General features: G+C 35.2%; 1 protein-coding gene across 4 annotated transcripts in view; it reads right to left on the reverse strand.

Moving 5' to 3' along the window:
- Positions 1-312: 312 nt before the first annotated feature.
- Positions 313-24353, reverse strand: part of RYK (receptor like tyrosine kinase) — a 32506-nt gene continuing 8465 nt past the window's right edge. Inside the window, exons 3-15 of one of the 4 annotated variants that reach the window (XM_087725561.1) lie at positions 23855-23954; positions 23241-23375; positions 22244-22300; positions 19132-19276; positions 15091-15194; positions 13035-13160; positions 11700-11786; positions 8364-8433; positions 7351-7483; positions 4928-5037; positions 4299-4458; positions 1778-1914; positions 313-1394 (exon numbers count right to left, since the gene is read on the reverse strand). In XM_087725561.1, coding sequence (XP_087581687.1) covers positions 1283-1394; positions 1778-1914; positions 4299-4458; positions 4928-5037; positions 7351-7483; positions 8364-8433; positions 11700-11786; positions 13035-13160; positions 15091-15194; positions 19132-19276; positions 22244-22300; positions 23241-23375; positions 23855-23954 — 1476 coding nt within the window. In that variant the 3' untranslated portion in view covers positions 313-1282. Of the gene's footprint in view, positions 1395-1777; positions 1915-4298; positions 4459-4927; positions 5038-7350; positions 7484-8363; positions 8434-11699; positions 11787-13034; positions 13168-15088; positions 15195-19131; positions 19277-22243; positions 22301-23240; positions 23376-23854; positions 23955-24353 lie in introns of all 4 variants that reach the window. The other 3 variants (XM_087725559.1, XM_087725562.1, XM_087725560.1) reach the window with 3 other exon arrangements.

Here is a 24353-nt window from a genome sequence, read left to right on the forward strand (position 1 = left end):
AGGAAAAAAGGTGCGTCTTATACTCCGAAAAATGCGGTAAGTAAAAATATAATTTCATCATTTTTAAGGCCAATTTTTACGATCACAATGAGATCTGAGAAATTGGTAGTGAATCTCAGTATTTGAGAAATAATAAAATGGCTTCATTTATCCAAATTTTGAAATAAATGTTGATTAATTACATTTAATGCAATACTACAGTATCAAATTTAGAATTTCTCATTTAATCATAACAACAATTTCTTCTACTCATCAATTGTTTCTTTAAAATATATATATATATTTTATTCCTTTTCAGGTCATAAAAAAACCTACACGTACAAACCAGTACCATTTTAACAAGAAAAATTGCATTCTATAAACCAGGATGAAAGAATTCTAATAAAAAGACAGCTTCAACATTTTTAACATTTGTAATAATATGTTACCAGATTTTTATCACTTAGCATGAGACTTAGTTTTACTTTCAACGAATGTCCCAAGGGTGCTTTTTCAAAAGGCAACTGCACTTTTGTTTTTCCTTGAAGATGTTTTAGGAACTTCAGGACAACCATGACCTGGATGACTGAGAATCTCCACATGCACTTAATACATAATCTTTAAATAATTTCTTGCTGTCTTAGAAGGGGCACAATGACCTTAAAAGTGTTTTCCGCAATAAAAACTGCTATTGAAAAATGAGATTAAAAAATAAGAAAAGGCCACTTGTGGTTTCAACAATACTGTGCTATCATCTTAAAATAAAAGCAATTGATACAAAGAATTCCAACTACAAACCCGAACACCCAAACCAGTCAAGTAATTTTAAATATTTTGATGCTGCAATACACAAAAGACTTTGGGGGATAAGGAAAAGAGAGAAAAAAAGGGATGGTTTACTTTTGCCCCTTGAATCTTGGTGTTTTTTTTAAATAGACATCTCCCATTTCTGTTATTTCCATCTACATAATGCAAAAATTAACCTTACATTTTTGTCAACTCGTTTACATGAATTCTTTTGGAAATTGGAAGAGTTTATTTTTCAAACAATTGTCCCCAATAATCCCCAAATCTTCTCCAGGATGGGTTATCTCTTTTAAGGCACGGTGATTTTGGAAAAAGATCCTCTACTGAAGCTACTGTGTAGTATGCTGACTTCATGATGTTAATATTATGCGAAGACTCCACAAAAATTAATAGAATGTTCTTCCAGGTATTTTAAGATAGAAGTTACAGTTGTATAAATAGATGGCAATGTTTTCTCTGTGAATGCAGCAATGTTTTTTAAGTTGAATGTTGATTGTCAGACATAAGCTCCCAATGCTGCATGAAATTCAGTTAGACACTGCACCAGCTGCTGGAATTTAGGTCTCTCCTCAGGATCTAGTGCCCAGCAACAAGCCATCACAGCAAATCTAAAAAAAAAATTAAAAAAAAGCAAGCAGAAGTCATTCCAACTTGTCATACATACCGCAACACATTTTGTACATTGTACACCATTTAAGATCAGAAAGTTACTGTTTTATACATTTTAATATAAAACACTTTGGGATTTTTGCTGGAATTTTTTAGTGAATTTTTAAATGGTCACTAAAAATTAGTGAATTTTTTTAACTCACTAATTAAAATTATGGTCTTAGCTATTATGGCCTTGACTATGAAAAGTTGTAAAATAAGCTCTTCCTTTGCCCACTCCTACAGAAAAAGAAATGCTGAATGTCTAGTTAAACAATTTTAAATTAGTTCTCAATGATTGATTAAGTGCAAGTCACCACCAACTGCAGGCATTTCTACTTACAATTCATCAGGGCAGTTGATTGGTTGAGCTATTCTGTATCCATCCTTAAGATAAGCAGCCATCTCAAAGGGATCAATATCTACATATGGAGTTTGTCCTAAAGTCATTAATTCCCATAAAGTCACCCCAAAAGACCACTAGAAAACATTAGATAGAACAGCTGATTAGACTTTAAAAATATTGTTTCAACATTTTTCATATTTAGGAATTCAAAGCAAATGTTTCTAAATATTTAATATAACATTTAAATATAGGTGAGTTGCAGTGAAACAGATATGATCACAAAATTGTTTGGTTATTCTTTTAAGTACTTTAAAAAAGTTATCACTTTGTATTCAAACATAATAGAAACACACATGCAGGATACACAACCTGAATGCACAAACATATATTTAAAATATAGTCAATTTAAAAAAAAGTTATTTTATATTTAGATCAGATGACTTATCATTTTTATCATCATTATGCTGTAAAAGAATTTACAGTTCAAAATAATCTAGTGAAACATTTCCTGTAATCTTAATATAAAAATGTAAAAAACATTTATAGTATTGAGATAAGTTTGCTAATTAAAGCAGTCCTAAAATTCTCCCAAAGACTAGATAAAACAAATAATGACAATTGTCATTATGAAGTACCAGAAATGAAAATCTTTTTATAATAGAAGACTTTGAATATGGTAGTAATCAAAGCCTTCTTGTTCCACTGACATGTTAATAGATTGGATTGATAAATTATGCTAATCTCTAGGTGTCTTCTTTTCCAATGGGGGATTTCTACTTTTTATCAATGGAAGACAAAATAGGAGGAAAAATTGAAAGAAAATTATAAACTCACTCTGCAAGGCTTGAACTGGCCCACCTTTAAGAAGCAGGGATTCCATTGTCATGGCCATTTCAACTTTGGAACTGGTCTGACAAATGTAGTTAACATATACTTCTTGCAAAGAAAACAAACTTATCTCAAAACTAACAAAATCAGTGAACTTTTTTTAATGAAAAGTGAAAAATACGGTCCAGATATTACAAATCCTATTCAACATGAAAGAAATAGCTTGGTTTTCTATGGAAATTATTCAGCAATCCAGCTATTAAGAATATGCAAGCTAGCAAATAAACTAAGAGGCTCTGTGACAGGACAGCACTCATAAGGAGCATGAACTTGCAAGTGTATTTTTATGGATTGGGAAGAGGGAACAGAAGAATAATACTTTCACAGAATGCTTTCACAGAATGCATGTCACAAAACTCAATATGTTAGATTCCAAAGTAAATGGCATGTAGCTTTAGTTGGATTTATTTTAGCCTTTATGATTTCAGTAAATAATTCAGCTAAAATGGCTTAAGCTCAAGATTTCTAGGATTTCTAAATGCAATAATATGACATAATCTTTTGGTTAATAAAAGGGAAGTAAGGTTTAAATGAGAGAAAAGTTAGATAAACATTTAAAGCTGTAGTCTTTATTCCTTTATTATTCTGATAATTTTAATGCTATTATGGTATCTGGTGGTTCAATACTTTTTGCTATCAAATAACACCATGAGTGCATAGCACTTCTCTGAAATGTTTGGCTGCAAGGATTTCTAAATACAAAATGTAGGACCAAAAACATGGGTCTCCAAACTTGGCAACTATAAGACGTGTGGATTTCAACTCCCAGAATTCCCCAACCAGAAGTTAAAGTTGCCAAGTTTGGAGATTCCTGATCTAAAATTTAACCCTATCCACAAATAAACAGCTCATATATCATAATCAAGTAACCTGCATGTAGACTTAGAAGAAAGAATTAAGAATGATTTCAGCCATTAAATTACTATAGCCATGAAAGATGCAAAATCAAATATCTCATATAATAATTAACAATGATTAAAACAATCCAAATAATACACTTTGGTTCATCTGGAATGTATTTCCTGGTTCACTGACTTTTACATGTAATTTTAAGGGCTGGCTAGAAAGACTGGTAAAGGAGGGAGAAACATTGAAAGCAACAAAAATGAGGAGCCCAAACAAAAAGGAATTGTTCTGGATCTGCTTAGAAAATGCAATATAAGACTAATTTATAATATATCGTAAGTATAATCTTTATTGTCATTGTACTTAAATACAACAAAATTGGTTGTCTTATTTTATCATCTCACTTTAAAGTTTAAGAAAGGATACTGTCATATGTTTTGAACATTGTAGTTAATAAAATTTAAGCTGATACATTCTATCTTCTTATATTGTAATGCATTTATAAAGCTTTTACATACATTCTAATGTAACTAATGGAGGCAAAGTAGTACTACAAAGTAGTGGCTATAATGCTGGTAATGAATAAGGGTAACTTCTTCAAACACCTTCCAGTTATAAATGATGTATACAACTCTATTTCTCAAACCAATTTTGCTTTAAGATCATTGGCAGAAACAACCATATTAGTCACCTTAAGAAAGCTATCTGCAAGCAGCAATTTAAAAAAATATTTACATGGTTTAAAAGATTCTAATATGATATTGAATGATTTATATTAACTTACCACATCACTAGCACCAGAAAATTCATTGTTAACCAAGCTTTCAAGAGCCATCCAACGCACTGGTCTGTTTTCATTATCTCCAAGGCAATGATAATCCATTGGAAATAAGTCTCTGGATAGAGCATTATCTGTAATCTTTACCTGAAGTGCATCATCAATGCTGCATATTGAAATATATATGGACAATCATTTAGGCAAGACAGTAAAATTTTTATAGGCAAGCCTTAATCATCTTAAATCATTCTTCCCACACAGTGTTCAAAAAATCACTGTATAATATAGTCTAATATTAGCAATGCAAACATAATTCATTTTATTGTTTAGGGTTTGACACTTCTTAAAATGTAAGTGTGTCTCGTCCCATTTTGCTGCCACCATGGTTCATGCAAATATATACAAATTCTATAAATTGAAAACTTTTCATTAATTTTAAATATTGCGGCTGAAAGTAACAGAATATGGGCAAGGAATAAACTGCCAAGAAATACAGCCTTTCGGGGTTTTTGAATCCCCATATTCCTGTACTATCTCTGATGAGAAAGGGTGACCTGACCTGACTGAACAGTAGAACATTTAAAATAATGTTCTTCCAACACCACTGCTTTATGTATTTATCTCTTTACACTTACACACAGTTTCTAGCAGCCAAGTCTTTGTGAATAACTTCTCTTCTGGCCAAATAGCTCATTCCACAGGCAATTTGAATTGCCATATGTACAAGGTCTTGTTGAGAAATTGCCTGAAATAAAAGGTGATATTTTATTAACTTGTTCAAACAAAATTTAATTATTATTTATTCATGATTAAAAGTTCATGACTAAAACATAGTTCACCCTAAAAAGTAAATGGTCACTGAGAAAGGTCATCAAAATAAAAATCTAAATTATCATTTTGATCTATAGTTTAGAGCTTACTGTAAATCTAGATCAGGGGTGTTAAACTCAAGGCCTGGGGCCGTATTTGGTGCTTAGATCTGGCCCACGGGACCGCACTGGAAACAGCGACAGATTGGCCCGTGGTGCGTCTGCCAGTAAAAACAGTTTTCACTGGCAGAGGGTTGCAGGAGGTCATCGCAGCCAAAAATGGAGCTTGGGAGCCCGTTGCTGCTGGCAGAGCACTTGGGCCACCACAGGAGCCAACATGAGTGACAATGAGCTAGCCATACCCACCCTGGCCCCCCAAGGTCAAACATCACTCTCATGCGACCCTCAATGAAATCGAGTTTCCCACCCCTGGTTCAGATCAAAAAGTTGCTGTTTTAGTGCCAGCAAAGCTTTCTCCAACCCAACTAAACTCAGATATTAGACAGATATGTCACATGGTTTTAAAATCAAATATAGATTCTAATGATGTAAAAATATCCTGAAGGGTTATGGGAGACCAAAGGGCTATCAAATCAGATCTATGAAGTTAGATTTGCACTCTGGTCATTAGCAAGTGGAAAGGTCACAAGAATTGAGGGAATGTCTAAAAAATATGGCAAACATCAGAAGAATACAGGTCACATAGGTCAACAAGCTAGTCTGAATGAAATATAGTGAAACAGACTTGCTCCATATTGGCAAAGGAGGCTGGACTGGAAGAAGATAAGCATGTTTTTAAAACTGAAGAAAGAAACATCAATAACCTGCACTATATTGGTGACATTGCACTGATACCTGAAAATGCAAATAATCTGCAAGGTCTAGTCATGAAAGGCAAGGAGCATAGTGAAAAAATGGTACTAAGATTAAAGATAAAGAAGACCAAACTAATGATAACAGGTATAATAAGCAGCCTTAGCAATGATAATAAAGCTACTGAAATGGTGGATGGCTTCCATCTTTTAGTATCAACTATCAATAGTAAAGAAACCAACAATCAAGAAACATACAGTAGAATAGCACTTGGTAGACTTACAATGAAGACCTTTGAAAAATTATTCAGATGCTGTGACGCAACAACATATAAAAAGATTAGAATTCATACAAATATTTTATCTGTGACATTCTATGGAAATGGAAGTTGGACTGAAGCAGTTTTAGACACATAATGAGAAGTCCTAGCTTTCTTGAGTAATCTATAATGTTTGGAAATTGTGAAAGGAAGAGAAGAACATGAACAGCAATAAGGCGGATAGACTCTTGAACTCACGACGGGGCTGGGGGCAGATCATCCTGGAAAATGCTATGTAGTCACTGAGAGTTAATACTCGAGAGCACATAATCAATTAGTAGCATTTTTATGCATTTTATTGAATAGCTTCAATAAAAGGAATCATTTTTCCATATTCGCAAACCTGTGGGCCCTAAACCAATCAAGTCATATCTTTTATTCTATAGATCAGTGATAGCGCTGAGTGCCCAAACCGGAATACGTGTGCATGTGCGCATAGCGGAGCACCAGAAATCCAAAGACCAGCTGGCTGGCACGAGCAAGCCTGCTTTTTTTGACTGTCTTGAGGGCCATTTTCCAGGCCTGAATTTGGCTGGAAAATGGCTGGGAAAATAGCCCTTTTTTGGCCATTTTCAGCCTGAGAAACGACCTGAAAATGGCCGAAAAATGGGCTGGTTTTTTGGCTGGTTTTCAGGTCATTTTTTTGGGCGTTTCCCGCTGCTCCAGTGCCTGCGAAGACAGCATGTGTGCCGGAAACCAGAAGAGCAGCTGATGATGGAGTGGGTGCCCACAGAGAGGGCTCTGCATGCCACCTCTGACACACGTGCCATAGGTTCACCATCACACTACAGATCTTAATTTCCACTTGAAATTAATCCTTACAAGTACCTGCAGCCTACAGAATAAGTGCAAAATGATTTGCACATGCACACAATTTTAATTTGTTTTTTTTGGGGGGGGGGGAGATGAGACTCTTAGGTGCATATTCCGTGAAAGATTGTTAATTTGCAGTAAAAAGATTTACTGCCAAAAAAACATACTGCTTATTAAAGATTTGTCACAAAACTTGATAAAAACAAGACATTGTGAACCTCTTTCAGATCATGTCAAGAAATCTGAATGTTTATAATATCCAGAGTGGAGACTATTTTGAATCCTAAGATTAAACATATCTTACCTGAGGGTTATTAGCTTCTACAAGTTTGCATTGTCGCAAGAAAAGCTTGAGATTCCCCCAATTCATATAAGGCAACAGCACCATTGGTTTTTCTCCTTCCTCAATACAAGCATGAGTGATTGGGAGTAGATTTCTGAAAGAAATATAATGTTGGCTTGTTATAATGTTATCCCATTTCATTGTTGCTTAATATTCCATGACCAATCAGTACTGCTGCATATATTGTAGAATTATCATCCTTATCCCTTTTGTTTCCATTTTTCTGCAATACATTTCTGTATAAATAGTATACAAAAATATATCTAGGAGAGGTAAATTATGACATTTTATAATTACATCAAAAAGCACAGCTGAATAAAATGAAACATATGGGAAGTGACCTTACTAGTTACTTGATAAACTTAGCTAATAAAAAGAAATCACATTCAACAAGAACTTTATCTTCTATCAAGAGATAATAAACACCCACAACTATGTATACTGTATATTGGTCAATCCATGATCTCTTTATGTTTCTATGAATAATTATACTGAGAAAAAAAATGATGCTGCTTCAGTCTGTCACATAAAAAATAGCAATTTATTTCTCTGTATTATGAATTAAATATTAAGAAATAGCTAAAGATATGAAATGAATACTAATTTCCTATTTATCATAGGACAAAAGTAAGAAATTACTAAAAAAATTAAAACATGTTTAGGACTGCAGAAAAGATTGATTTCATTTTAAAAATAATTCTTTTAAAATATTTTTTTCAGTTACATTTCTGGACATTTTCAGATATTGCAAAAGTTTCTTGGTGAAACATGCTTTCATCACCCTCAAATGCTTCTCTTCTCTTTTGCTTTATGTTTGCTCTTTAGAAAATAATGAACAAGATATTCCTGAAGGCAGAAGTTGACAATTTTGAATCTTCAATAATTTTTTAAAAAGCTATTTGCTGAAATAAACCTTAAATAAACCTTTCAATCCCGTAAAACAATTTTAGCGTGATTTTAAAAGAAGAACTAACCTGTGATGAAGACCTCTGAGTTTACTGCTTTCTGTCAGCATCATTGTTATTTGAATTTCGGAAGCTTGATCTAGAAAGCCAAATCTTTGTTAAAGTCAATTTGTATAGACGGAAAAAAAGCTTTCTTGAAATAAGTTTGCAGACTTAAATATAAAAACTCAAAATGCTTGAAGAATGAAGAAATTGGATGAAGTAGTGTATCTCCTAACTTCGTAAATTTGATCAGAATAATTTGGTAGCACTTTTAAAAGTTCTTGATTGGTCCAGTTCCTTCAATTCCTTCTTCTTTTGTAATAAGTTGGGATCTCCGAGTAATAAATGAAATATGCAAGTATTTTTGTATGGCATAATTTTAACTATATTTATCTGAAACAATCCTGTACTTGAATTCATTGTCATATGATACCTCATGCCAACTTTTCCATGTAAATGACTAATAAAACAAGATTCAAATTATATATAATGCTCCACATTCAATGAAAACTTGTTTATATAATAAATATACCACATTGCACCTTTTTCCTCACATACACTTCCACAAGTATTATCTGGGAAGATAAGGAATATACTGAATTGTTTCACTTAAGTGAAAATAGCTACAAGGAAAATAAAGCAATAAGGCTATGCTGCTATATTAAAGCTCTAACACTACTTAATTTTTAGATACTACTTGATAACTGTGACCCATTGGGTAATTCTCTCAGATATATTTCTTTACCTAAACAGAGAAACAACTAGTCACAGGAAGGCAAAAAGGCAGTGGAAACAGGAACAACTTATAATCTCCTGCCTGTTTTCAAATCGATGCTGCTTGTGGGAAGTGGAAAGGAGTGTTGGAAATCACTCTTCCTACTCCTCGGTTGACCCGCAGAACTGTCTACTATTTGGTTGAAAAGAGGGAGAACAAAGGGAGCCAAAGACTATGAGGAAAACTGCACCTTTGTTTGCCATTCCAACAGCCCTCCCTTTCAGGGAGAAAGAGATCTGATCTCTCAACCACCATGTTCCCCAGCAAGCCCTACTTTGTCAGTAAGCATCTAGGTCACTCTCTTGTTCTATTCCTCACTCCCTACTCAGAAATTTCAGAATTGCAGCCTTGGTCGGGCCTTTCTGCCAGCTGTAGGTCAAGAAGAAAGTGGGAAAGAGGGTGGGAATACACCCTTCTCATCTTCCTTTGTGCTATGGAAGATACAAATTTCTGGGAAGTAGAAGCAGAAGTCGTCGTAGCACTGAAGCAGCCACAATTTTGGTTAATTTCAGGCCCACAGAACTGATGGGTCCCAGATTTTGGATGCATTCTGTAAGGTAGCTCATTTCAGGTACCTTGGTTCAAAAATCATCGTCCTATGATATGCTGCTTCATCCAATTGAAGATCACAAATAAACAGACATGAGAGTTTTGGTAATATATCGATTGCATGGAAAGAAATATAATTGTAATGACATAAAAATTACAGTAAAAATAACAATTGTAAAAAAGGATAGAGCAATAGAATATATCCAAATTATATATGTGTATGTGTGTGCATAGATAACATCAAAAAAGAAAATGTGCCTATATAAATATGCTCATGAAATATTAAGCATTTAGATATTGCATATAACTCTATAACTGAAAGAAGCAATAAGACACCAAAGCATATTCATTAGATTAAATTATCACACTTTTCACTCAGAAAACATAGAATACATGGATGTGATACAAAAACAAGTTACAAGGATTGAAAATGCACTTGTAATTTTATCTTAAACTACAACAATTTAAGTTAATAACTAGGTAAGTTTTAAAAACTTAGTAACTATAACTACTCTCTGGCAGACATTGATCGATTCATATTAAATTTTCTCTGGGTATCTGAATTACTGGGTGTCACATTATATTATCCATTTCTCTTGTACATATTGGACAAATTATTTTGATTGAGAAATAAAAATAGACAAACAAAAGCAAAAGATAGAAACATAAGAAAACCATCAACAATATTTTGAAAGCTTTTTCTATACAAGGTGTCAACAAAATGTTAATACAGGTTATGTGCATGGAAATTACCTATTACCTAAGTTTCTTTAAAAAAACTGTTTTAGTAATTAGATACTTTTCAAGTATGAATAGCCGAGCAAAAAGCTGACACATTCAAATTAAAACTAGGATATTAAAATAATGTTCTATTCAATCTGCTTTATCTTTTAAAACAGTTCCAAAATTTTGGATTTGATCCCAAGTATTTGAACCATGCCTGATAGGATCATTTCCAAAGGAGAACTATTCTATTCATGCAGAATAAACTCTACATCAAACCTATTGTTTTTTCTTATCAATATTATTTCCTTGTTGTTTCTAATAAATCATTCATTTTTCTAGGAAAACAAATCTGTCAGTAATAGTCAGTAATTTAAAATGCATACCCACTCTACCTAAGATGCAACCAAAGGGGACATGGAAGTGAACATTCTCTGAAAGAGTTTTCCTTCCAGAGAATGGTCTCCCATCAAACCGCATCCTCACTCTTATTTTCCAGGAAGCTTTTTCAAAATGGCCTTGAAATGTGAATGTGGAGATTAAGGTGAAGATAAAGAAATACTTAAGCTGAAATAAATTTGACTATTTAGTGCTGTTTTCATATATTAATGCCATTTTGAATCTATGTTAATTCTTGATAGTACTTATAGCAATCAGTTATCATTTATCAAATGATACATGTTGATAGTACTTATGTTTCTAATTGCTAATAACTTTGATTTATATATTATGTATTAATATAAACCTCTTAGGAACTATATAACTGAAATGGCATAGAAATTCCTGTAATATATTTTTAAAATACCTCATGATAAAAGGCAGCAGTAAATTCTGATTATCAATTCATTAGCAAAATAGGTGGATAGGATCCCTTTTAGTTTTCTTAATTCTAGACTTCTTCACAAGACCATGCACTTGGTTCTTTGAATTAGAAAAGTACAAGCTAGAGGTCCTTTCAATGTATTATTCAAAGCTAGTATGTTTATGTGTTTCTATTTTTCTTTCTCCCTGTTATCTTTTATATCGCAAACTGATTTCCCAATAGAATTTGGAATGATTTCCCTTTAAAACACATATTTCTAAGGTTCTGTGGAAGGCACCAACTACCAGATTCACTAATCCAATCTCTTTACTGTTTCGTTGTCTTCTAAAAATATGCTTTAAATGTACACATATGTATAATAAAATGGGACCCTCTATTTTCTGTGAACTGAAAAAAATGTGTGCTAAAGGTCATTTCTTTTGATACACCTAGAAATGAATGTTGATGAAGAAACACGGCTCCCCAAGAATAAAATTCTATGTTAAAAACTTACCTTTTACTGTTTTGACAAAGATTTGTTTTTCTTTACTAGGATCTTTCTCTTCTATTAGAATACCATGGAAAATTCGACCAAATGTGCCTGAGAATAAGAAAAAAGTAATATAAAAATATTTGTACATACTTCAAACAACTCAACTTTGAAGAGCAATTAAGGCTAGCAATTGATCCTCCTCCTCAGAACATTCACAGCTAATGCTTCTTTGCTTTGAATCACACAGTATTTGACACCTGAACTTTGATTTGTTATTGTATAATTTGGGGAAACAAAAAAAGACTTGCCAATATAAACTTTAGAAGCTAACTCAGTTATTTCATTTATTCTACATTTTCAAAAAATGTAGAACTTATTAAACCCATCCACTCAACTAATCCACTCAACTAATTCAAAACACGCCCAATGTCACTGAAAGTCATGGCATACACATTTTATAAATTATTATTATTGAAATACAATTTAATATAGGCTTGCTGAAACCTTTTAAAGTCCATTTTAAGATAGACCAGATAAATTGAAAATCACAATCTTTCCCTAGTGAAATTTTGCAAACTTGCTCTTCCAATTGTGCACTTTGATTGCCTCCAGCACTAGAATGTTATGTCTGAATTAATTTGATTAAAAAAGCTGGGAAATGAGCAACTTAACCAGAAGTTAAAAGCTTAAGAAGCAACATCAATTACAAGGGCTTGGACATGACATTTGAATGCAGAAACTGTAGCAATGGTTCTGTATTATGTAGCATTGAAAAGCAATTTTTGAGAACAAAAATTAACTTATAAAAATGGTAAAATAGTTATTATTTTATTATTAAATAATTTATACTCTACAGAACCTGTCTCAAAGAAACTTTTTTCCCTAAGCATTAAGCAAGAAGGAATCAGACTATTTTCAAACCTAAGCACATCGATTCTGGTTAGTAAACTGCATATGGAAACCATATATAATTCCAGGGTTGCCAGCTAGATTGGGAAGTTTCTAAAGAAGATGCTCCAATGAAAGGCATTTTTATGCTTCTCCACAGCAGTTTATTTTTAATTTGATTATTTTCTCTATCAAAGACGACCAGTTTTTTCATCTTGTATTAGACATCTAAGTTTAACCAAGTTGTAACAAAAAACGTCTGATAAAAATCAGTGGCAGCCTTGGAGTCTTCTTTCATTAGGGGTATTCCTTGGAATCCTGACAATCAGTTTTTAAATTGACAATTTTCTTGATTATTTTGGTTAACTCTTTGATTAAAACTACCAACATCTATCTGAATAATTTACAGAAACTGTGAAAAGAGAGAAAAAAATGTAAAAAAAATAAAGAGCAACACATAAATAATACCTTCCTGAAGAACATCTTTTAGTGTTATCCTTTCTCTGGAGATTGCTATATCTTTCACTTTAGCTTTTGCCTCCATCAGAGTTACACTTTTAAGGTCATTCTTCTCTATCCGTAAAGTAGGATAACCTGAGGAACCAGCAAACCCAAACAATAGCAATATAAATATCAAATGTAAATACTTGAAGTACAAGTTTAATTAAACAATTAGAGACAAAAATATGTTGCAACTTAAAGAAAAGTCATTTTTAATACTGCAAGAAAAATACCCACTCCTGGACAATACTGTATGTATTTATTTTATTTAACCTAGAGATCAGAAGTGTCAAACTCATGTCGTCACTGCAGCGTCACGTGACATATCGGAACTCCCCCCCCCTTTGCTAAACCAGGTGTGGGCGTGTGACCCATCCAGTCCATGGGTCAGCATGACAGCCCTGCTGTAAACTGTTCGATTCAAAAATAACTACACAAAGTAAAATTAAAAACCCAACATATAAAACACTAGAAGATAAAAGCATCAATAACAAGCCAAATCAAACCCAACCCAAAACCCAATTCAATGTTTTTTACATGATAATAAAAGAATTTCCTTGTATTTAGTTACTAAACACTATACAAGCTTATAATATTTTAGTAGTCAAGAAAGCAGGCACACTGCCATCTTCTGGACTTTAAATGGCACTGTTATATGAAAGCTGTTTTATTTCTCTATATACTTTGCAAAATTAGAATTTATAGCAATTGTTTTCATAAAGATATTGCTTATTTATGGAGACTGATAAAAGTATTGTAAGGTTTGTTCAAAAATATTTTTAGTAGTAAATTAGTTGAAAATTCTCTTTTGTAGGCATGTTGTAAGCCCTCAATTCCTTCTACTAGTTAAAAAAGCTGATAATTAAATAACCATCTTTTATTTTAAGAATCTCTATGTGATCATTCAAGGAAAATGAACTGTATTCTACCTTATAGCCTGACAGAATTAATTTATTCAGTCACAGACAAAATTATTACAGTCATTTCAAAGAGCTAGCATATTTAAAAATGAGTTAGTTTACACATGACTTCTGAGATAGCAACGTCAAAAGCACATAAAACTAAGGTATCACAGAGAGTTAGTCCTGGAATTCAGATATTAGCACAAGACATACATTGCTGACTTGTCATGTGATGTATTTTTTCCCCCTGTAAATTCCTTTATATTAGCCTTTAACAGAGGCAAAACAATCTGATCTAGTCAGAAACTATAATAAAAATCTCAGGACATAACTTTAATGGGTTTTTTTGTCCTTGATTGATATATAAAATAATATGCTTAACCATAATTTAAACCATAATTTATATACCAAAGGCAAATTTTAAAATATTTATTGAAATGCTGGTCTACTTAAAATAGTTTTCTTGAGAATAGTCATGCTTATTTTCTTGTGAATATGAGCATATATTAACTAATTATGATTAATTATGCAATAAAAAGAACTGCTTGAATTCAGTGACACAAAGACAATGAATAATCCAAACATTTAGGTCTTTTGATATCTGTCTATAATGGTATGATAAATCTGACTTTGTTTTCACTGCATTGCTTTGGTTGTTTTTTTTTAACCTGAAGCCTTTACAGCAGGTTAAAAAATAGGATTAATATTACTAGATAATAAAACAGATATACCTTCTGAAGTTTTATTGTTGAAAGTACAATAAAACTGGTTTCTCAAAATGATGGATTGAATCCTTAATTTAAGTTAGAAGAAAGTTTTGTCTATTATATGTGCATCTTTGTTTTCTTGTAGCCCTGAAAATTTAAGGGCAAAATTAACTGTTTTTATCTCACCTCTTACTTTAACTCTTAGTCAACTTCTATTTGATTTTTTTTTAAACAATCAGTAACACTACACAGTTTTCCTCAACTTTAGCTGATTTCCAAATTATATGAATTTCAATTCCCTAAATTCTCAACAATGGACATGATAGTTGGAAATTCTGGTAGAATCTCTGGGAGTAAAAGACTACATAAAAGACTAATGAATAATGCAAAACCTGTAATTAGATAAACACTTACTGGTAATTGGTGTAGCATTATTAGGTGTGTCAGCTCTCAGATACTGGGTTGTTTGAGTTGAAGGCTGGGATAAACCTTGAGAACTACTGCTGTTACTAATGCTGCTTTGGAAAACAAACACAAAATACATTATTGTTTCCAAAACGTTCACTTGAAGTTTAAAAAAAATATCTTCTTCAGTTTTCTGAGGATATAGCATAATTTCAACTTTTCTAAATTACTTGTGCATTTCTAGTCTAAACACTACAAAATGTAGTTTGTATTCCATCAAAGATATTAAAAACTTAAGCAACCACAATCAAGCTAGGAAATAGAAAAAAACCATTCAGCAGCATTTCTAAGAAATATAATTTAAAACAAATCAAACTTTAAGTCCTGTATACTTTTTTCTAAAAGAACAGATAAAATTTGTAGTATAATGGCAGAGATAGGATCCACATTTGCATATTTATATTCAATATTAGCTATGTTTTCTTTTTCAAACCAGAAAAGTTAAAGAAAGAAAAACAAAATGTAGGAACTTAGCCGATGATATTCATAACAAAAGACTACAAAGGAGTTGCTGATGCCCCAAATACAGAAACAAAGTTTCACCATGCTTATGACACATATAAGGCTTTTGAAATATTCAGAATGAGTAGTACTTAAGTTTTCTACAAAACTACAAAGGCTATGAGAGGTGGAGGCAATAGCATATTTTATATATATTTTACTATTATATTTTACTATTATGCACATATCCACATTGGTCTAGTGAAACGAAAAAAGCTGAAAGGAGACCACTCAGATATGTTCTATTAGGAGCTACCTTCTAAACTGCTTGGTTCAAACAAAATACATGGTCCATTTGCTAATTTGCAGAAGACGTCATTGGCATATTATATTTGACCTTAGTTGTTTATCAATAGATTTATGAATATAATTCCTAATTATAACTTATAAAATTGTAAATGGTTTGCTGCTAGGGTACCTTCAAGAACTTTATTTTGTTCAATTATTATTCTGCTAATAATTTCATCTATTATACACTAATTACAGCAAAGGCAAAATAACGGACATCATAAGAGAGTATGAGCCTTGATAATTAGAAGAAACACATCCAATAGGAAAACTAACCTGTAGTTAGTTTTTATTTTATTTTTTATTTTATTATTATTTTCATGTCTATTATTGTAGATGCTTCAGCCCTTTGTGAACTAAAAGCAAGCATATGATTTTGGCAGCATATGCATAAATAAATAAGTTACATGTTGTCATTTTAAGCTTACCCTATTATTTTATTTAATTTTTGTAGCAATCTATCTCATGCATGTGACTCTTGGCAGCACACATAATTAAAATACAATGTTAAACAATCAACATAACTCAAACACAACCACTAAAATACAATTAAAAGCATTTAAAACAACTTTGGCATCTCTACCATTTTTGGCATATTTATCATCCCTTTGAAGGAAAATCAGAGGCACAAAGCTGGATAATTAGAGAATGGATGTCACAGATAACTTAAGAATCATATTTGCTTTTTAAAATTGGATCAGCCTTGCATAGACAAAACATGCTCTACGCTTCTCTCCTTACTTTGTGCAAAGCTGAGTCTAACTTGAAAATCTCTCTGTCATAAGTGTTATTGAATTGTAAAGCATTTGTGATATATTTCTTTCTTTCCCAACATCATCTCTAGTTAATTTGTAGTTATGTTCACAGGTGGTCTCACACACTGATATATTATTTTTAAGAATCTTGGGTTTTTTAAATTCAAATTTAGCATCTGTGAATAGACTTTTTAAAATTGGGAAAGAAGAATAACCTCCATTTCAATGTCAGGCATTTCAGATGGAACTGAATGTATGGTGTGTTTAGTATGACAATTTAGTACTGAGTTATAACTGCTAAAAATAATCTTGCATTGTCTCAATAACATATTTGTTTGCAGAAGATGTCTCATATTCATATCCAAAGATGTTTTATAAATGATTCAAATACAGCAAAAGAAAAAAAGGAAAATAGGCTGCATAAAGCATGTTATAACTAATAGTTTCAGGGACACGCAGTCACTAGAGGCAGGGGAGGCGGGGCCTCACCAGTCTCATGAGGAAAAGGAAAGAATTTTTAAAAAATAATTAAAAGGGCCAAGGTAGTTGCTGCCAGACTCCAAGTCACAGTGACTTTGAGTCTGCTTAGTGTTAACTGTAGGGAGAGGTGAGACAACTATGGGCCTCCTTTGCATAAGGAATTTTTCACCTTTTAAGAGTTAAGCAAGGGTTAAAAAGCGAAAAATTTCGTATGCAAAGGAGGCACGTGATTCTCCCGCCTCCTGATCTGGGAGCAGCGAATCATGCCTTGCAGTTGAGCACGCTTATGTTGGGCGGGTTATTCCGCTCTTGTCAGAAGAGACCACACGAGAGCCGGGTCCGGGAGGAGTCAGTTCTTCGAGCAAACTTCAGGCTCGAGGAACCGCCTTCCCTCCTGCAGCTCGGTTTATTTTTTTGCAAAGGAGCTGGCACTCTTGAAGGCTTCAGAGTAACAGCCGTGATTGCGGTGGGCTTTGACTCAGCTGGCTGGGTTTGGGATTCTACCACCCCGGATGGGGCAGAAGGGGAAAGAGACTCTTGGGGCTGAAAACGCGGCGTCCTCCCCACCGCCCGAGCAGAAGGTAAGCGGAGCGCTGGCTGGAGGGAACGGCGTGCTGCCTTTTTGGCCCTCAGGCCTGTGTCAAGTTGCGGGTGGCCCTCTGTAGGCACTCAGACGGCGTGGCTGCCTGTAGTAGAAACTTTCGGGGGGGTTGAAGTCAAGGACTCTGTAAAAGGGCGAGTCTTTCAAAGCCCGTAAGGCACGACGGGCGGCGTCCTTGTTTGGGTCCAAGATAAGGCAGAGCTAACCTCCAAGAGTTGCCTGTGGCTGAGTTTTTCTCCCTTCTCTCTCTTTCGCTCTCTCCTTTCAACCCTCCACCTTGGACAAATCGCTGGCACCAAGATGTCTGCTTTATAGACCGGTGCTTGGAGATAGACCTCAATCTTGACCAGGTGAACCGCGAGGGGCAGGGAGGGAGGGAGGGGCTGCCTGCCTGCTTGCATAGAGTGCGAAAGCGAGAAACTGGTATGACTGAGGGCAGCCAGAGGTGCACGCCTGGGTTTTTTGGATGCGCTCGGTATGTGTGTGTGTGAGGGAGTGAGTGTGTGAGTGAGTGAGGGGGGAGGAGAGCCCAGAGTGGTAGTCACCCACCTACCCTCCTCCCTGCCCTTGCCCCGTGCAGCTTGAGGGCCATGCTAGGGAAGAGGTCACGCTTCCCAAACTTCCTGCCCCTCTCGCTCGGCCAACGGGTGCCAAGAGCTACCGCCATGACCGCCGCCGAACGAGCACTTCCTCAGCAAGGGGACCGCAGGAGCCGCCGCAGCTGCTCCCCAGGGAGGACCTGAGCGCTCACCCTCTTCTCCCTCACAGAGCGTGCGTGCGCCGGCCGGCGAGATGAGCGGGCCTCCACTTCAGGGCCCCGGCGGCAGGACTTTAAAGTCCCGACCCGGTCCCACTCTATGGCGGATGCCGCCGGGGCCCTGCTGCCACTTTAAAGCCCCGGCGGCAGGGCTTTAAAGTCCCAGCACCGCGTCTGCCATAGAGTGGGTCCCGGTCCCACTCTATGGCGGACGTGGTGTCAGGGCTTCAGCAGGGCTTTCGCGCTTGCCTTACCGGCCATGAAGCTCACTGCACGTCTTTGAATAGTTTATATTTTAGCATGAAATTAATAGTACATTAAAATAACTATATAAGTATCAGATGGCTACATGAATACAATGATTTCAGAAGTACAATGTATTTTAAATCATGGTTCAGGTGCTATTTGGTTGCATCAGAAAATATTTTCTTTAATGTGCAATCATTACTTAAAGTAACTAAAGTTTCCGGGCTTCATGTTAGAATATTAGGAAAATTAAACAATTGTCAGCTCTATCCAAACATATTGGGTATTTTTTCATAACAAATAATCCCCTCTGTTATAATCTTCTCATATGAAAACTGAAAGAAAATGTAAGACCCTTTTACCTGTCTTCTAATTCTATTCTTTTCATACTGTGAAGATGCAAAACAGCTAGTATTATTGCTACCAGGAATATGACCGCACAGCAAACTCCTACACTGATATAAAACACACGTGTCGAAGTGGTGGGAGCTGCATTTACAGGATCAACTGAAATGGAACATAGAATTCAACAAAAAATTAGTGCAAATTAAATGCACATAATATTTGACAGATCTTAGCTCAAGAAAAAATTATTATGTTATGCAGCATCATTATGTTGTATAAAGCTCACTTTTTAATTTACAGAACTTCAAATTTTAAAAGTGCATTATTGCCAGATTTAAATTTGGTTATATCCAATCCATAACAAATATAAAAAAAATTATGTATAAAAGTAACTGATAGAAAAATTGAATTGGTTACTATAAAAACAACAAGAACTTAATAATATGACATTGGAGCAGCTTATTTATTTATTCCTGTATGGATCTATACCACCCATTCATGAAGACTTGGCGGCTAACGATCAAAAACAGCATGAAATAAAAAGACCCCCTTCCCAAATAGCTATAAATGGTAGAGGCATTCATAATGTAAAAGTAAATTGAAAAGATATATTTTATTTATTTAATTTATATGGCTGCTCAACTGTGATAATGCAGTTCTTGTGGCATATAAAAATCTGTGTCTGCCAGATTCTGATCTTCATTCAAAATATTCCGTTGCTGAATTAGTTGGAATAACCAGATTTACCAATAGGCACACTCAAGTAGGCACTATCCCAGGAAAGGTGTCTTAGTATTTTATTTCATTATATTGATAATGCTTAAGCATAAACTTCTAATTCGGTTAATATTCTTAGTGTAGGAGAGGACTAGGCTGAGGGGGTCAAATACATCATCAATTTGGAATCCCTAAGCACCCATATGTAAGTATGGGATGTAAATTCAGCCTCCACTTGAAACCTGTTCACTCTTATCTGGCACCTATTTTGCTTTAACCATTACACTATAGTGCCAAAAGTATTCGCTCGCCCATCCACATAATCAAAATCAGTTGTGAGCAAATACTTTTGGCAATATAGTGTAGGTAGCATGAAATAAACATATAGTGCTTTTGAACTCTATCCTGGCACCTGATTTCTTGCTGCTGACACTTAGCGTCCAATATAGTGTCCAAATACTAAGTAACTTAGGATCTTTAAACAGGAATGAAAAAAGGTTTGAAGGTCTGAGCAAATTTTCCCTCGATGCCGAGGGAGGGTCTTGCTCAGATTTCCTGGAATGAGTTCCAGCTTGTCACCCCTGAGGAAGTGGACAAGGCCATGGGAGCGATGAGTGCCTCCACCTGTTTACTGGATCCGTGTCCCTCCTGGCTGGTCTCGACCAGCAGGGAGGTAACAAGAGGCTGGCTCCAGAGAATTACAAACTCGTCTTTGCGGGAGGGATCTTTCCCACAACCTCTGAAGGAGGCGGTGCTAAGACCCCCCCCCTCAAGAAGCCTTCTCTGGACCCAGCTATTCTTAAAAACTATGGTCCAGTCTCCAACCTCCCTTTTTTAGGGGAGGTTGTTGAGAAGGTGGTGGCCCTTCAACTCTGACGGACCTTGGATGAAGCAGATTATCTAAACCCTTTTCAGTCCAGTTTCAGGCCTGGTTACTCCACCGAAACCGCTTTGGTCGCACTGACCGATGATCTCTGGCGTGCCAGGGATAGAGGACATTCCTCTATCCTAGTGCTCCTTGACCTCTCAGCGGCCTTCGATACCATCGACCATGGTATCCTTCTGCGACAGCTGGAGGAGGTGGGAGTGGGAGGCACCGTTCTACGGTGGTTCTCCTTTTACCTCTCCGACAGGTCACAGTCGGTGTTGGTTGGAGGGCACAGGTTGACCCCTAGGCCCCTTAATTATGGGGTGCCGCAGGGGGCGTCCCCCCTCCTATTTAATATCTACATGAAGCCACTGGGTGAGATCATTTGTCGACACGGGATTAGATACCACCAGTGTGCGGACGACACACAGTTGTATCTTTCCGCCCCGTGCCAACTCAGCGTAGCGGTGGAAGTGATGTGACAGTGCCTGGAAGCTGTTAGGGTCTGGATGGGAATGAACAAACTCGCACTCAATCCTGACAAGACCAAGTGGCTGTGGATGTTGCCCCCTAAGGACAGCCCAGCTAGTCCGTCTCTAAGCCTGGGGGGAGAAAACTTGGGGGTCCTCCTGGATCCGCAGCTGACGTTAGAACATCACCTGTCGGCTGTAACCAGGGGGGGCTTTGCCCAGGTTCGCCTGGTGCACCAGCTGCGGCCCTATTTGGACCGGGAGGCACTGCAAACAGTCACTTACGCCCTCGTCACCTCAAGACTTGATTACTGTAATGCGCTCTACATGGGGCTGCCCCTGAAAAGTGTTCGGAGACTACAATTAGTCCAGAATGCAGCCGCGCGAGCAATACTGGGTGTACCAAGGCACCCACACTACACCTATCCTCCGTGAGCTGCACTGGCTTCCTATTGGTCTCCGAGCACGATTCAAGGTGCTGGTTATTGCCTTTAAAACCCTACATGGCCTAGGACCCGGATATCTACGAGATCGTCTTCTGCCGCATACCTCCCAACGACCGATAAGATCGTACAGGGTGGGCCTTCTCCAGGTGCCATCAGCTAAACAATGTCGGCTGGCGGCGCCATGGGGGAGGGCCTTCTCTGTAGCTGCTCCGGCCCTATGGAATGAACTACCCCCAGAGATCCAGACCCTACTCACTCTCATGGCCTTCCAAAAGGCTATCAAAACCTGGCTATTCCAGCAAGCCTGGGGCTGTTGACCTCTCGACCGAGGTCCAGCCCTGATTAGACTGGGTGCATGATGTGTTTCTTTTAATCCGCTTTCTTCTGTTTGTTTTTAACCCTTCTCTTAAAATTTTATTTTCTGTAAGCCGCCCGGAGTCCTTCGGGATTGGGCGGCCTATAAATTTAATAAATCCAATCCAATCCAAGTTTGGGAAGAATTTAGTTTCTGATTCCTATATGAGCAGGTAATACAAAAAGAATACATATGATCTTCCTCATGCAAATCATAACATGAATTAAAATAAGGAACAAAAATCCCCATCATTGTGTATAAACATTTACTTACAAATGGCTTTAGTATTATTTTTGTCTGATATTGGCAGCTTTACTTCTAAATCAAGTTCTAAAGATAAGAGGAGAAAAAGGGCATTTTAGGTAAGTTTTCTTATATATTCCTTTATTAGAAAAGAACTAAAAAGAAGTTACCCAAGCACCAACAGAAACACAAAGCTTTGAAAGTTTGGTTATTTTAAAAATTCTATCCAATCCACGGTCTACAGAGGAAATACCACAGCATGTAGTACCATTGCCTTCAAACCTCCAGAAAAAAGGGGATTACAACTTATGCAGCTGATTAAAATTATTTTTATTAAAATAAATTTCATTTATTAAAAATGAAATACCCTCATATAAATATATCTATTTCATAGGGAACAGGGAGAAACATAAACTAAAATTAAATTGAGAATGTATTGTGATCCAAGGAAAGAAAGAGATGAATGAATTTGTCCAACATATTTAAAGGGAAACATAATTTTTAACTTTCTAAATTAAATTCATATTCTGCATTCAAATCCTGATTTTTTTCATATACTAAAATGTAAATTATTGGGGGAAAGTATTGTGAAACTGATATAATCAATAAAACATATTCTTTACATAATATTGAATATACTAAAATAGATTAGTAGGTATTATCTAGCAGGAAATTGTGAACAATGATAAAAAGAAAATTTACATTTTCCTGTAGTTATTGGTTACTATTGCATTTCATTTCATTTTTATTTCCATTAGTTTATAAATATTGACATAAATATTGTTATTGAAAATCTAGATTATTTCTCTCCCACAAGAACATAATTGTATTGTCCTCAATATTCTATTTCTACCATAGTAGCTATCTATTTTAGGGGCAAAATCTGCAAACTATTTTTTTTCTGCACTTTAAAGTGATGAAGTTAAAAGAGGAAGCGCAGTGACAAAGAGCTTTCCAATGGAGATTCTATGAAAAGTTTGCAAATTGATTTCTTGCAAAATAAAAAACCAAAAAAGCCATAACTTACTTTTATGACACATTTTCCTCCTTTTGAAATTTAATACTGTGATATTTTTAGAAGTATTAACTGTTGTGTTGAGTTGCATTAGTACTGTAACATCAAAGTCTAACTTGCCAGTACAAGACAGTTCCATCCGAAACACTATAAATAGGAAGATAAAACAAAAGTTAATCTTATTATTTTAAATAACTTCAACACTTTGCTATAATTTAAAAATCTAATATAAGTATAATTTAGAAAGCAAGCATGACTCTTTCATTGTTTTTAATTTATTTCCAAATCACATACATTACATACATCATCAGTCTGTTATTTATTTATTCCAGCAAGTGAGCCACCATAGTCTAATTAACATGATAAGCTCAAACGGCTTATCATATTAATTATCACATAGCAGCAAAATCTGGCAGCATCTTTCTTTAACCTATCATACTCTATAACTACAAAAAAAGATGGCACTTCCTTGGTCAATGTCAAGCAGAAGCACCCAGAGATCCTCTTTCTTATTGGAGAATCTCAATTCCATGTGGTCAGCTGCTCAGATTCACATGTGCTTGGTGGTTCTGTTAACTGTATTTGAATATTCTCTTGTGTGCCAGATCTAATGAAAATGCACTCACCTGATAAAGTTCGAGGAACTTCTCCTTGTTCAGAAATATTTACCTGTGGCATATCCATAGCCAACAGATTATCTACTTGAAACCCCAGTTTATATTCAATCTGTAATAATAAGCAGAAAGATATCAAACTAAAAAACTAAAAAGATTATGTCTTTCAAGTTACAGTTACACTGTTAAAAAAACATGTTTGCTAGGTGCCACATTATATCTGAGGGACAGATTTAGATAAAAAATTAAATAATGCTTTATAAATCACTTTTATACCAAGAAGCAGGAATAATCAAAGAGAATGAAACAAAAATTATTTTATATAGGAAAATATACATATTCATTTCTTCATAAATGTGCTCAATGTTTACATATTTAATGCTTTTATTAAACTAGGTGGTAAAATATAAATGTTGGAATAGTAGTGAAATATTTAATATTTAAATTATACTGAAATATTGAAAGCAGAAACCAAGAAATACAACATATTGCACTTATTATTCCACTCATA

The sequence above is a fragment of the Thamnophis sirtalis genome, unplaced genomic scaffold, assembly GCF_051295495.1.
Source record: "Thamnophis sirtalis isolate CommonGarterSnake01/CBP01778 unplaced genomic scaffold, rThaSir2_p1.2 scaffold_11, whole genome shotgun sequence".
Taxonomy (NCBI): Eukaryota; Metazoa; Chordata; class Lepidosauria; order Squamata; family Natricidae; genus Thamnophis; species Thamnophis sirtalis.